This window comes from Drosophila busckii, chromosome 3R (assembly GCF_011750605.1).
Source record: "Drosophila busckii strain San Diego stock center, stock number 13000-0081.31 chromosome 3R, ASM1175060v1, whole genome shotgun sequence".
NCBI classification, from domain to species: Eukaryota; Metazoa; Arthropoda; class Insecta; order Diptera; family Drosophilidae; genus Drosophila; species Drosophila busckii.
Genome location: NC_046607.1, coordinates 5,341,726 through 5,356,295, shown reverse-complemented (window position 1 = coordinate 5,356,295; position 14,570 = coordinate 5,341,726). Strand labels below are relative to the sequence as shown.

At 40.6% G+C, this 14,570-nt stretch overlaps 1 protein-coding gene across 3 annotated transcripts in view; it reads right to left on the bottom strand.

Annotated features, from left to right (window-relative positions):
* The window catches only part of LOC108601239 (homeotic protein ultrabithorax), a 65,177-nt gene extending 58,121 nt beyond the window's left edge, over positions 1-7,056 (bottom strand). Inside the window, exon 1 of one of the 3 annotated variants that reach the window (XM_033294168.1) lies at positions 5,811-7,056. In XM_033294168.1, coding sequence (XP_033150059.1) covers positions 5,811-6,558 — 748 coding nt within the window. In that variant the 5' untranslated portion in view covers positions 6,559-7,056. The remainder of the gene's footprint in view (positions 1-5,810) is intronic. The other 2 variants (XM_033294170.1, XM_033294169.1) reach the window with 2 other exon arrangements.
* Between the last annotated feature and the right edge of the window lie 7,514 nt (positions 7,057-14,570).

Genomic DNA, 14,570 nt, shown 5'->3' with positions numbered 1-14,570 from the left:
ACCCCAACCCCACCCCACCCACTAGCTACAGATGCAGACAGCAGACAACCGCAGCAGCAAGAAAAACAACAAAGAAAAATATTAAATTAAAAAGAAAATAAAACGCGCAATTTGACAAACGCAGCTGTAAAAATTATGAACATTTTAGCAAAAAAAAAAAAAAATAAATTAAATATTTAGTTGGTAGACACTGGCTGCTAGCAGTTGCCACACCGCTTGCATTAGAATTATATTTTATGCTTAATAAAAAGGGAGAGCGAACAATTTGTTTGCACTTTGGCTGCAGCTAAAGCGTTGAGCGTTCATCGTTTGATATAAATCTTAATGGCCCGACCCAAATAAATAGACGCCATGCCGCACAGTGTGGCCACGCACAGTGGCACCAAAGCTGCTGCTGCTTGTAATCGCTACAAACTAAAGAGTTAAAGCTACCGCCGCTTCACTTTCATAGCAAAGAAAACTCGTTAGCTATTTAGCATAAACACTTTCCACTCGAGTCGACAAGTTTGACCAGCACAACTGGCAACTGATAAGCGGCAGCAGCAGCAGCAACAACAACAAGTTGCAAGTCATTAAGGAAACATTAAATTGACATTAATGTTGCAGTCGCCAGTTGCCAATTGCGCATCTTAAAGTTCCCCAAATAAAAACAAGTTCAATGGCTTGAGCTTTGCCAATAATTCAATTTGCCAGCGTTATAATTTAAACTGGTATAACAGTTACCCAGTTTTGCATGCTCGCTGTTATAAATCACAGCAATGTTGACTAGACAAGCATGAAAATAAATTAATATATATGAAACAATAAATCGATATATTTATTATTTGGCTAGGCTACTGTTGATAGACAAATTTCTTTTGTAACCTTTGGTATGCTTAGTCTATGTTTAGTTAGTTAGTTTGGTATTGAGTCGCAGACGTTTAGTCTTTTGTTTTAGTGCCGATCTCAGCTAATTGTGAGCCCATAAATCTTTGTTTCTTTAGTTTTCAAGATTTTTATCTTAATTGAAGCTCATTATAATATGGGTTTCCTAGCCGACACACAGCACGTCTAGTTAGAACGAGAGCTCAGAGCTGAATTGATCCATTAATGGAGTAGAGACTCGAGTTCAAGTATTGCCAGCTTGCACTTTGCTGGAGATCTCAGATCTGATCGCAATCAGCTTGTATCTCGGCATGAGCCCACCACGAATGAATTATTAATAATAAATAAATCAATATTAAAATCAAAATAATACGCAAATCAGCATATTATAGGAAACACACACACACACAGCCTTAGCTTAGAGGTGGGCAATATTCAAAACTTAAAGCTTGTGTTTCTTTTTCTTTTTCATGTTTACGCCACTTTCTCATATACGTTGGCTATGTATATATATATATATATATATGTATGTGTGTATGTTTATATATGTTTGTATGCCCATCTGTACATACAAGTGGTTATAATGAATGATTTGTTGTTTTATAATAAACACGCCGAGCCGAGCGCTTCGCATCGTTCGCTATGACGTATGACTGGGGCCCCAAAAAATATAATATACATATGTGTGCGTGTGTGTGTGTGTATGTGTGTTGGGCACTGCGGCGCTCGCTTGGCCCTTAGCCTACCCCCGTCGCCGCTGCTTTTTTGCCGCTGCCTCTACCCTCATCTACACTTGACCCTTTAGCATGGCGCGTTTTGCGTTGCATTTTGTATGCGTGTGTGTGTGAGTTGTTGTTGTTTTTATTAGGTATCAAAAACACCTTAAAACATGATTTTGCAACTGCCAGTCACATTGGTATAAAATGGCGCGAGAATTTTGTTTAAAATTGTTACTAATATAATAAACAACACATAAACAAATACTAATGGCTTTTTATTAATTTATTATAAAGAACGCTGACAGTATAAATATTCATATATATTAGTACAACTAAATAATTAACAGCTATATATAGTTTACCGAAATAAATAAAATATATATGCTAATTTGTTTATATTAATATGGCGCACTAATTTGCATTGACAAAATATTTTAATTGAATTTCTATTTTGAAAATCTTAAATTTTGGCATATTTTACCCACTGTTTTGAACTGGACTATAACCCAAAAATTGCTTCTCGCCCTGCAGTCTTTTCTTTCTTCATCTTTTATATATAGAAGGTTTTTTTTTTTTGGGCCATGTGTCTGGGCCACTTTGCGTTGTCGTCGTTGCCGTTGCCGTTGCCGTCGCCGTGTTGCAAGTCGATCGAGCATACGAGTTGCTGTACGACGACGACGACGACGACGTCCGCCAAGGTGCTTATTAAATTCCTTATTTAAAAATACATTAAAAAATGCAAGAAGCTGCTGCCCTGCAACGGGCTGGGGCCAGCGCTGCTTGGCTGTGGAGTCATCAGCTGCTTAAATGTGGAGCCAGCGACGACGCATCCGTTGCAAATTGTTAACCAATTTCAAATGGATTCGTTTTGTGTTTTGATTTTTTGTTGCTGTTGTGGTTGTTCATTGATTAAAAGCGCGCGTTGAAAATGTTTTCCTGCCTTCAGTGCATTTGCATAATGAATCAATGCAACGCATGTGCCACTTGTGGCCTATTAATTGCATGTTGCAAGTTGCTGTTGCACGATATTTGCAGTGCATTGGCATTTGAACTGCGCGGCGTGGATGAATAACGAGCTTGGTTTTGCCTAAAAATGCAGCCAAGAACATTAACCTTGACTACGCTCAGTTGGTTGTTGGTTGCTGGGTTAGGGGCAACTCAACACGCTGTACGTGCAACCCACAATTGCCTGGCAGTGCAACTAATTGGAACTACCTGCGATATAGACAATAGCATAACTGATAATTGCGTCCATTTGCGCAGACACAGCGGGCGAGTTGGCTCAAAATATGAATTATGATTGCCAGGGACGTGTCAATTGCCAAGATTCTCAAGGTCACATTATGACAAAAAAATAAACTAGCGAATTGCTGTTTGCTGTTTGCTTACTCAGATATTGATCTTGCGCTTTAGCGTGGGCGCCCCAAACCGAAATTAGCCAAACAAATTCAGTCGGTCGCACACACATGGCCAAAGAGTCTGTTAATGTGTGCGTGGGGTCCAGTCAAATAAAGCAAATTTACGAATTTATGTTGAAATTTATCGATAATGACTTAAAAGCCTTCAGGACAATGATTTAATGGCTCCTCGCGCTCAACGTGTTCACACATAAGCAACAGCAACAACAACTTTGAGTTTGAGCTTGAGTTTGAATGTTGCCCGAAAGCAAATGAAAAACTGAACTGAGCTGAAGTAGGTTCTCAAATCTTAGCCGATGTTTAGCTATAACAACGGAATTTTTGCATTATTTTCTTTATTTATTTGAACGCTTTGATCGATGATCGCTTGAAGTGTGCGCGAATTTATTTATGGCTTGATTTGGACGTTGCCGCGATGCAATCAGTAGTGGCAACAAATTGCACAAAAATATTAAATTATTTTCACATTACCGATTACGAGCGAGTGTGAAAATAAATCAAAAGTGCGCACAAATTGAAATTGATATTGATTTAAATAAATCAAAGGCTGTAGCTTGAGTTGAGTGTAAAAAATGGTTAAATAATTAAACGTTGAGCAAACTAATTCACCTCAAGCTCGAAACGATATTCACGCTTGATCGTTTTCTTATTGGAATCACGTATTAGCAAATTTCTAAGCGGACTTCAAACTCAGGTAGCGCCTCTATCAATTCAGTTTGTTATACAAATAAGCAAAGCGTTGTAAATTTATGATGTGTGCATAGCAGGCAGCCTCTGAGAGAGTCTGAGCGCAGTTATATAAATGAAATATGACAGGCAACACCCTGTATGTGATATCAGCAATACATCAAGCGAGGCTGCGGCTGAGGGCATAAATTTCATTACGATCATCTCGCGGAGATTCGCACTCTGGACCAAAACCTGTCGTAAGGTGAGGAAGTTTCTGGTTCAACTTTAATTGTTTTTTAAGCAGCGGCCGCGTTGTTTTGTGCCTTTTTGTAATTAACGCTAGTACAAGAGAGAGAGAGAGAGAAATTTGATTGATTTTTTGTGGCGAAATTGCCAAACTTAAGCAAAGGCATAAATCGAATTTTGTGTGCTGTGAATTGCATCAAAATATTTATCGCTTTGGCAGGTGTTATATGAGCGCTGGTCGCTTATCAACAGCTAGTGAAACCTTTGAACCCCAAAGCTGGCAACAGATAAGGCCTAGAACATTGCCCAGGTGATTGTCTCGGCGCGACTTGGCTCGGCTCGGCTGGTGGGCACTCGAAAGGGCTAAGGACGTGCTGTACATAATTACATAATGGCGTTGTTAACTGTAATAAGCGCGACTTTTGCTTTTGCTTTTGCTTTTGGCCCGGCCCGCCCGAAGTGCGCAGTGTGTGTCCTGCCAAGCAAAAGGATTTGTTCCTGCTGCTTCTTGACTATTTTCGTTGTTGTTGCTCTTCATTTTCGCAGCTCTTTCTTTCTGGCCGCATGGCCATAATTTACTGCGTTGCCAGTTGGCTGCCGTATGCGTTGCTCTTGTTGCACAAATTGCAGCTCGCTTTGCCACTTTGCCGCGCACGCCGCGCTCGTAATTGTTGCAACAGCAGCAGCAACGGGCGACGCGTCGAGCATCATTAAAACCAAAGGTGACAAAAATTAGTAAACAAAGTGTTGAAAATTATGAGGCAGGCAGCAAGTTGCAAGCAGCAAGCGGCCTTAGCCATCAGGTGCAACTCTAACTGCCTTTGGCTGACTCATTTGAGTGGTTTATAACTTAAGTGTACACTAGATAGTTAAGTTGATAATTATGCAAAAATAGCAACAAAGTGAAAAGAATGTTGACCAAATAGCAAAATAGATTCTTCAATAGATTTTGAATTTTAATAGTTAAGTTGTTAAATATGTAAACGAAAAGTGAACTAAAAATGCCACTAATAATGATTCTAAGAAAAAAGATTTTTTTAAAATATATGTATATTAAATTTTAATTGATTTTTAATGTGTATCTAAAGCAAAAAAAAATAAGTTGAACGCTTTAAGAGCTGCAACAAAGTAAAAAAATTGCAGCAAAGTTAAACGTTTTTAATAATAATTTAGTAAAATAGATTTTAAAAATTTTAAACTTTAATTGAATTAAAGAAACTTTATCAATGTTTTTACATTTTTTTTATAACAAAATTATTTTTTAATATTTTTTTCACCAAATTATATTCTGTAATAAAAATTTTTTTAGCAAAATATATTTAGCAATTATTTTATAGTTTTAATTGAAAAATAAGAAACTTTATTATTTTTACATTTATGTTAGCAAAATATATTCTGTCATATATATTTTTTTTATAGCAATTTAATTTTTTGTTTTAATTGAAAAATAGGAGACTTAATTAATGTTTTTACATTATTTTAAAAAAATATATATTTTTCTTTAACAAAATATATTTGTACTGCAATTTTATATGCATTTATTTTATATTTTTAATGCTAAATATATTTAGCCATCATTTTTTTTTAACAAAATATATTTTTCTTCAATTAATATTTTTTTTACTTCAAATTGACACTTGATATATTTTTATGATTCACAATTTTGCACTTGTCTGCTGGCGCATCACTTGGCCCTCACTCAAACAACTATGAAAACAAACGAGGAACAGACAGAGACACCCCTGAAGACAACAACAACAACAACAACATGGAGGAGCAATGGGAGCAACAAAGCTTTGTGAACAAATCAAATTGTAACTGAGGCTAAAACTGAAACTGAAACTGAAACTTAAGCGTTTGTAGTTTGAAGTTTGAGTAGAGAGCTCACACTCACTTTTGCTTGGGTCGGCTGTGGACTCACCTGCGATTGCCATCCAGGGGTAGAATGTGTGATTGCTGGCCTGGTGTAAACTGCTGGCGGCCGCCGTTTGAGCCGCCGCTGCGCCGGAGATGGTGCAGTTGGCATTCCAAGCTGTGGCCGCGCCCACACCGCCGCCCACGCCGCTGGCTGAGTTCTGTGCTACGCCGCCGGCGCTGCCGTTGCCGCCAGTGCTGCCGCCACCGCGATGGCTGACAGGGCTGCCGCCCGATGTGTCCAAGTAGCCGCCGACGCGGGAGTCGGGCGTGCAGGCGGATGGGCGAACGGGCATGCCGCCCGCATTGTTCTGTCCGTTGGCAGCGTTGGGCGCATTGGAGCCATTGGATGTGTTGCCGGCTGTGTTGGCGCCACCGCCGCCTCCGCCGCCGCCATTGGTGCCGCCCGTGTTCCATATGTCCTTGTAGCCATTAACTGCATCCGCTTTGATATTGAGACAATCCTGTTTGTAGGCGCTGCCGGCATCGCCGTAGATCTTGTTGCAGGCCGCGGTGATACTCGCATCGTAGGGCGAGTCCTGTGAGCTGCGCTGCAGATGGTGATTGGCGTAGGGGGTCATGCCCAGCGACAGGGGGAATCCTCTGTAGGCGGCCGCGGCGGCGCTGGCCGTTGTCTGATCGTGATGCCCGCCTGTGCCCATTGCCATGCCCGTCGCCTGGTGCGGATGGCCATAGAAGCCGGAGGCCTGCTCGAAGTAGGAGTTCATGTTGTGGTTGTTGCTGGCGGTGAGAATTTTGGCGGCTACAGCAGCTACTAAAAGTAACTGCACACGCGGCACTCGTATACAAATTAATTAGAGTTCAAATTGCTGGCACGCAATTCGAAGCAAGTTTATTAACAAATAAATTAAATAATTTATTTTTTTTTTAAATTTATAGTTTAATTGGTATTGCACTTTAGCCGGCGCTGTTGTAAGTTATATAAAAATGCTATAAAATAGATTTATACGTTCGTCTAGTTATAATTAATTTTTTTTATTTGTTGTTTGGTTTCGGTTTTCCAATTGCACTCGGTATTTAATTCACTTGACACCTGACACACAATCAACAAAATATATTTAATATTTTGAATTGATTTCTTGTTGTTGTTGAGTAAATATTTATTAGAAGTATTTGTTTATTATTGTGGCGCCTATTGAATCATTTTGAATTCGGGCGACTTGTTTAACATGTGGACGCGCTGTCAAAACTATTATTATTATTATTATTATGATTATTATTTGAAGTTGATGCTGATGATTATTGTTGTTGTTATTGTTATTATAATTATTATTGTTATTAGCGCTGACCGAAACGACCGACGACGACTGCGAGCGCGCGCTACAAGCTACTGACACTATTCAGATTCAGATACAGATACAAAATTCGAAAATTCAGCTGCAGCTCGGCCGCACGCGTGATTGTGACTGTGACTGCGACTGCGACTGTGACTTCGACTGCGAGTTGCTGTTGCTGTTGCTGTTGTGTGTGTGAGCGCGAGCGCCAACATTCAACATTAACATTGAGCCGTACAAAATGCCAATAACAATAATGCCGCTGATAATGTGGGATAATAAAACAAAGCGCGCGCCTGTTATCCAAACCGTTGCCATCGAACGAATGTGCCACCAAATCGCAGTTGGTTGTGTTTTGACTGAGACTCAACCTAAACGCGAAGCGCAGCAGCAGCAGCGACGTCAGCAGCAGCGGCAGCGTTCTGGCCTGTAGAGCTGCTCCCTCAATACGGCAGTAGTAGTAGTAGTAGTAGTAGCAGCAGAAGAAGAAGCAGCCAAAACAGAGAGGCCGACCAGCCGACCAAAATGAATTGAGTGAATCTCTGAGCGCGCAGCTCTCTCACCACACAGCAAACTTGCTGTTCATTTTCTCTGACGGTTTGAGCGCAACGCGCGACAGTCGAACATGTTTGAGTGCTTTGAGTTTGGAAATTCTGGATGGAAATTCATCATGGTGGAGGGCTGCATTTTCTTATAGGCCAGGAGTGCGACAATTCATTTACGCTCAGTACGCTTTTTGTTGTTGCTGTTGCCATTTTGCGCTCACGCCAAGCAAAGTGCTCAACGCTGCTCAGTTGGCTGTTGTCAGTTGGACGTTGCATGCAACGCGGCAGCAGCAGCAACAAAATTCAATAAACAAAACTAAAATTAATGTATTTTAAAATGTTTATTCTAGCGCTTATTAGGCAATGACATTGCGTTTTCACAAACTTGTATTGCTTATTTCTTTATGTATTAATTTGTTGATGTCATTGCTAAATTATGCATAGCGTTATTAGTTTTTTTTTTGGGGGGGGGGACGACAAATGTATTTTTAAATTCATTGCTCATAAATTTAAATGCATAATGCAAAGAGATCGACGCCGCAGCAATTCATGAAAACTTTGCGCAAATATTTGTCAAAGTTTGCACATTCACACAAACGGCTCGTAGATTAGAAAGAGCAGCAGCCCCAAAAAATCTTCGTTGGGTATGTTGAGCAAACAAAAGTTGCTTGCCACAAGTGTTTGCAAAATAAACTTATTATAAGAAGAAATTTACTTTTGTTGCCCCCCCTCCCGCTACAGCGCAGAGTCGAGGAGTCGAGCAGTCGAATAGTCGAACAGTCGCATTCGTTGCCAAGTCTCTAGAATCAACAACAAGCGAAAGATACAAAAAACACACACACACATATATACACAGGATGTGCCACACACACACACATAGAAAGAGAGCTTGGAGCCCCTAACAAAACTGTCAAGTAACATGAGCGGAAAGTCAGAGCCAAAAAGTATAAAAAGTAAAGTAAAGTCAAAGTAAAATCGCAGTCGCAACTGCAAAACTAAATATGTATACGTGTGTAGCTGTGTGTGTGTATCTGTGTCTGTGTTTGCGACAGGACGCCAGCGTGTGCACAGGACTCCGCAAGCATGACAGACAAAATAGCCTCATAACCATTTGAAGCCATTCGAAGGCGCATAAAAGGATCACAACAATCGCCGAAATGAGCCATAATGAGCTCGTAAAAATTTTGCTACCTAATATACTCAGGAATCTTATGAGTATATTCAAACTTGCTACGTTATGGGTGCTTGCCACAGTTGCCGCTCGCAGCGCAGAGCTGCGCATGTTGTGGTTGGCTAAATCGATGACTGTTGGTGCCGGTGCCGGTCGCTGGCTTGGGCGCCAGTTGGTTGGTTGCTGCTTTAGTCAAATGGTCAATTCATTGCATAAATCTGTAAGCTGTAAGCTTAGTTTGAGTGTTAGCCAAGCTATAAACTAATCGTAGCCACTTGAGTGCTGTAATTATAGCGCCCATGCATCAAATTCTCAACGCTTAGCGGCTCATAAAAACGTCAACAACGCTGCGCTTCAAACGCATTGACTTTGGCTAAAACTATCGGATTGATGTTATAAATCAGCGCTGCAGCCGATAACAGCGCCCTTCAAAATATCCAACAGGTGCGCCGCAGCGCCAGCAATTGCCCAAAAAAAAAGGAAAGCAAACCAACAAATATCTTTATAGACAAACAAGCAATGCACATAAACAAGCGATCGAGTGCCTTTTGTACTTCGCTTTTCTTCTCTTTTCTTTTCTTTGTAAATAAACCCCCGCAATTGCGTTGCTCGTTTGATCTCAGTGCTGGGTGTGTGGGTGGTGCTGGGGAGGGGGGGGGGGTTGCCTTTTGATGTTTGTGTGGCGTCGGCTGCCAAATTGCTGCTTTATTAGCTGCGTAAGTGGCCTACGCAGGCAGTCCGCATTTAGCTACAGCTACAGCCACAGCCAAAGCTAAAGATACAGATACATTGTCTGAAGTGCGCCTCGAATCAGCGCCGGCGCTCGTTGTGAGCGATTATGGCCAATTAAACAGTGGGTGGGAGTGGTAATTAAATTAGCTGTGTAATCGCTCTCGGGCGTTCTTTGAAAGCGAAATGAGCTCTCGACTGCATTTAAATGCCATTCATCATTTCAGGTGCGCCAAGCAGTTGCAACTCAAGCCTGGTCAGTTCCATTGTCTCTCGCAATTCTCACACCAATTCTCGCTCTCTCTCTGTCGCTCTCACCTTTGCTTTGTTGCTGGCTTTTTGTATTTGACCGGAAGCAATTGTTAATTGCACACTCGGCTACTGTTGACAGTTGCTGCTCTTGGGGGTGGAGCGTTCGCTAATTAAGTCGCCTTTGTATGCAAATCGGCAGCGGGCACAACACGAGCTATCAGTCCAAATGAATCTCAAAAATGTGACGAGCACTTGAAGCTACAAATGAGATAAGTAATGTAAATAACTAAACATTTAAAGTAAAACAAATATGTAAAATTGTGCGAAATGCAAAAAGGAAGCTAAAATGACAATAATATAACTAAATAGAATCTAGGAGGGAATATATAAAATACTTAGCATGCAGTTAAGTTAAAAAATATAAATAAATAAAACAGTGAAAGACTTATATAAATAAATTATATTGCATACATATATTTAAAGAATATTTAAAGAATTAATATACTTGCCAAGCAGTAAAGTTGTAAAATATATAAATATATATAAGACTTACATAAATAAAATATATTGCATATATACATAACCTAAAGCTTGTTTATATTTATAAAGAATTTGTTAAACATTCTAGGTAAATATATTACAAAAAGGCAGCAGCAACTTAAATACTGTAAATAAGAAAATTAATATAAATATTTGTAGTCTATTAGACTAATCCTTGTATATATTTCAGAATAAATTTTAAAAAAATGGCCTGAAGGCCTCAGTTGCTCTGGCTACATAATTGTAATATAGAATTAATTCTAAGTTACAATTAAAAATAAATAAATAAATAAATATTCTAGAAATGTTAAAACTGAATATTATAGTAGAATCGTATAGTATAATATATTATAATAAACATATGGTAGAGTTGTGTTGTTGCAAAGATTTTAAATATTATATAGTGTTCCTTACATATTTTTCACTATCCATGTTTTTTAATGAATTCCTTTAATATTGTAGCTCAAGAATTTAGCGAGACTTAAACTTTATTAAAATAATGTTATAACAAATTAAATTCTTCTAAGCATATTAAAGTCAAAGTGAAATTTGTTGTATTGTATAATTTATTATTGCTTACTATTTATAATATTTTTGGGAAAATTAAATTTGCAGCTTTGGAGCAGGGAGCGCAGTTTTCGCGCACATCCTTTATATCCAATACGCTTGGGGCAGCTTGGGAAACAGGAGCATAATGTACGCATGGATTAACCAATTACATTGCAATTTTAATTTGCAGAGGGCGCGCGAGAATTTTATTGCGAAATTGCTGGGCGCATGAAATGAAATCAGTGCGTTGTGTGAAATGCATTGATAAGGAAATCCTGAACGGCGAAAACACAGCGAACGAGAAAACAACTGCAGAAGCAGAAAAAAAGAGCGAAAAAAAAGAACGAGAAATGAAACACAGAGAAAATGCAAAATACAATCCAACGGATTTAAGTTCTTTATTAACACTTAATAAATCATAGAGAGAGCGCAGCGCAGAGAGTCAGATGCGTGTAGAGCTGGGGGCCAGAGGGGAGACAGGAAAGTGGCGGCCATAAAACTAGCGTCGTCGTCTGCCTGCGTCTGCGTTTGCGTTCGCTGCCGCTGCCTCTGCCTCTGCTGCTGTAAATGCTCGGGCATTCATTCATTTGTCGCTGCTATCCGGCTGTCCATCTGGACGTACGAGTGGACGACTGTCCGTCACTATCTGCCACAGTGCGACAGTGTCAAGCATAAATCCTCATCATAATTCAAAGCATTGATCATTGCTGCAGTCCCAGTCCCAGTCCCAGTCCTGCCCTCCAACCCGAGCCCGCCGCCGAGTTGACCGGGGCAAAATATGACAAATTGTTTGGCGCTCGATTGGCGCAGGAATCGGACGTTGCCGTAGTCAACTTTTGCTGCAATCGGTGGTGGTGGTGCTGGTGGTGGCGCCTGCATTTGCACGTGCACTGCCTACTGTTGAACGCAAAAGTTTTTCGTGCCACACATTGCAGCAAGCCCCATAAAATACTCGTAAAACTCATGAGCGAGCGAGAGAGAGAGAGCTGGAAAAACAAAACAAAATGAAATGAAATGAAAATATAAATATTTTGCTGTGTGGCATTTGTATTTGTGTGACAAGATAAGGTAAAAGTCGTTAAATTTTATTATGTATTTATGCATTAAGCATTCAGCATTATGAATTTAATACGAAATGAATTTAAGCGCGGATTTAAACTGAAAGCGAATTTATTGCTTAAAGCGAGGGTATGGCTTAGTTCAAGTCTCTCGCAAATTTCGCATTCTGATGTAGCCGTTGGCTAAATGCTACTGGACAGCTGCATTTTTCTTCATTAAGCCAGCGGAAAATCAATAAACAAGCAGCACGCACGCTAAGACGTAGCCAAGACGTAGCTAGACTTGGCCAAGGGGAGGGGGGGCGGGCGCTATGCGTTTGCCTCGACGAAGAAAACATACAAATTTTCCAATTAAGCAAAACACGTTTTCTAACGATTATTTTATGCAATCGAAACGAAGAAACGAAGCCAATTAAGACTATCAACGACTCGGCGCTGAATGCGACTCTGCATTGCAAATAAAATCAGTGAGGAGCACTTAGCCGGTGGGGGAGGGGAGTGTTCATTTTGATGAATTAATGTTGAAGTTGACGTGCCACCGATCGACGACTGTCATATGATGCGATGTGCAACAATTGGGCGTGCATTCGTTAGCTGAGGAGTTAGAAGCGCCGGCAGCAGCAGCGTGTGGGGCAAGTTAAATTGCCGGGGCAGCTTGTGGCGTGGGCGTTGCAGAAGCTAGGACCGAGCCAAGCCCAGTGCCAGCCTTGCTGCATTTTCTTTGACGAGCTGCGTCATTTCAAAATATTTGCACAGATTGCTGGCAACAGATACGAGCAACCAAGCGAGGGAGACGCGCGCGCTCTCGTTCGTTCAACAATTGTTTAGTTTTATGTGCTGCATTGCCACAATTCAAATTTGCACACAAAGTGGCAATTTGGCCACAAAACCGTTGCGAGCTTACCTTTTATAGTAGGCATGCAACAATGTTGCTGCTGCTGCTGCTGCCGCTGACTATTTGCAACGCGTTTGGGGCCGCTGCTGCTGCTGGCGCATAATTGAATTGAAGCGTTCTGCGCATTTTCTTCAAATGAACGTCAATTAAAAATGCATCATAACCGCCCCCAGCGCCATTTCATAAACGTTGCTTTAATTTATGCTCACTCGACTTGCTGCTGCTGCTGCTGCTGCTGCTCCGAGCTCGTCAGCGCCATGCTGCTCGTAAAGCAAAAGCAAAACCAGAACCAGTACCAGTCGTCAACTGTAGCCAAGCTGAGCTTAATAGCTGCATGCCACACAGACCAAGCCGCACGTTTAGTTCTACTTGGATATACAATTTCAATTTCAACTACGCTGCATGCTTATTTAGCCATTTCCAATTCAATTTCCAATTCTGAATGCAGTTGTTGCATTTACGAGATGATTGCCAGTTGTATTAATAGACGTCTATCAAACCAAATGCTTGATTAACAATCGTTAATTAATTTCAATGGCTTAAGGCCAAATCAATAACCAAACAAGCCGCAAGCGACAAGCGACAGCGCCAAGCAGCAGCTGCTGCTGTAGCTGATGAGCTGTGTTTACTTAGCTTAAGTATGTTTAGTTAGCTTAAGCGCTGTATTTGAATTTATGATTTGATTTGGGGTTTAGCCAATTCATTGGAACTTCCACTATAATTAAATTGCTGCGCTTTTATTATAAATATATTAAACTTAACTAATTTAAAATAAATTTGTTGCTACGTCGACTGTCTATAGCAGATATTAAATAAATAACTAAACAAGTTTTGTAATTCGCAAAGTTCATAGCACGCCGATTTACTTAAGCTTTACTTAATTGTGCGTTTTAACGTATACTTAATTTTGAATAGAGATAGACAAAGGCTTGTTGAAGATGCGGGCTGGGATTTGTGCATAAGAATTGAAAACGGGTGGGCCTCTGTTCTTATCCTTAGGGATCCAAAGCGCGATATATTTGAAGTTTTATTACTTAACATATACTTTTAATATCGATTGGCAAAGTAATAAATAAAATTGCAGTAAAGTGTTAAGATTTTATAGGAGAATATTTACGTATATCGAGTTAACATTATCGGGTCGGCTCTGGAGCGAACTATATACAAATTTTTCTGCCCATGTCTACTTTGCATACGCTTCCAGCTCTTCCAACATAACGAGCGTCACGTTCGCCAGTCCAACACATTGAGTGCTTTGCTTGTTTTGAATACCCGTCGAGATGATGACTTAATCCCGCGCAAAACCACAAAGTGAGGCTCAGCTGTTGCTGTTGCAACCACAAACGGCTCATTACGAGGTCAAAAATCAATTGCAGCCGTCCGAGCCACCAGCAAGCAACACCAAATCGAAAGGCCGCAAAGCAAAGCAAACCGCCTACTTATGCAAACGGCCAATGGGCCAGACAAAAGAGCTAGAGCCGCCGCTCACTCAGCTGCGGACTGCGGACTACGGAGACTACAATAAAGTCATTCATTGCAGTTAAGTTTACCTGAACTGAACCCCGTTTGACTTTTGGTTTAGCCCAAGCCGCCGCTGCTTGTTCATCAAGCAATTGGCAGTGGCTCATCCATTGCATGCGAAGTGAAGTGGCGAGTCCTTACGCCTGAGCTAATTGAGCATTTTTCTGGCGGATAAGCCGTTAGCT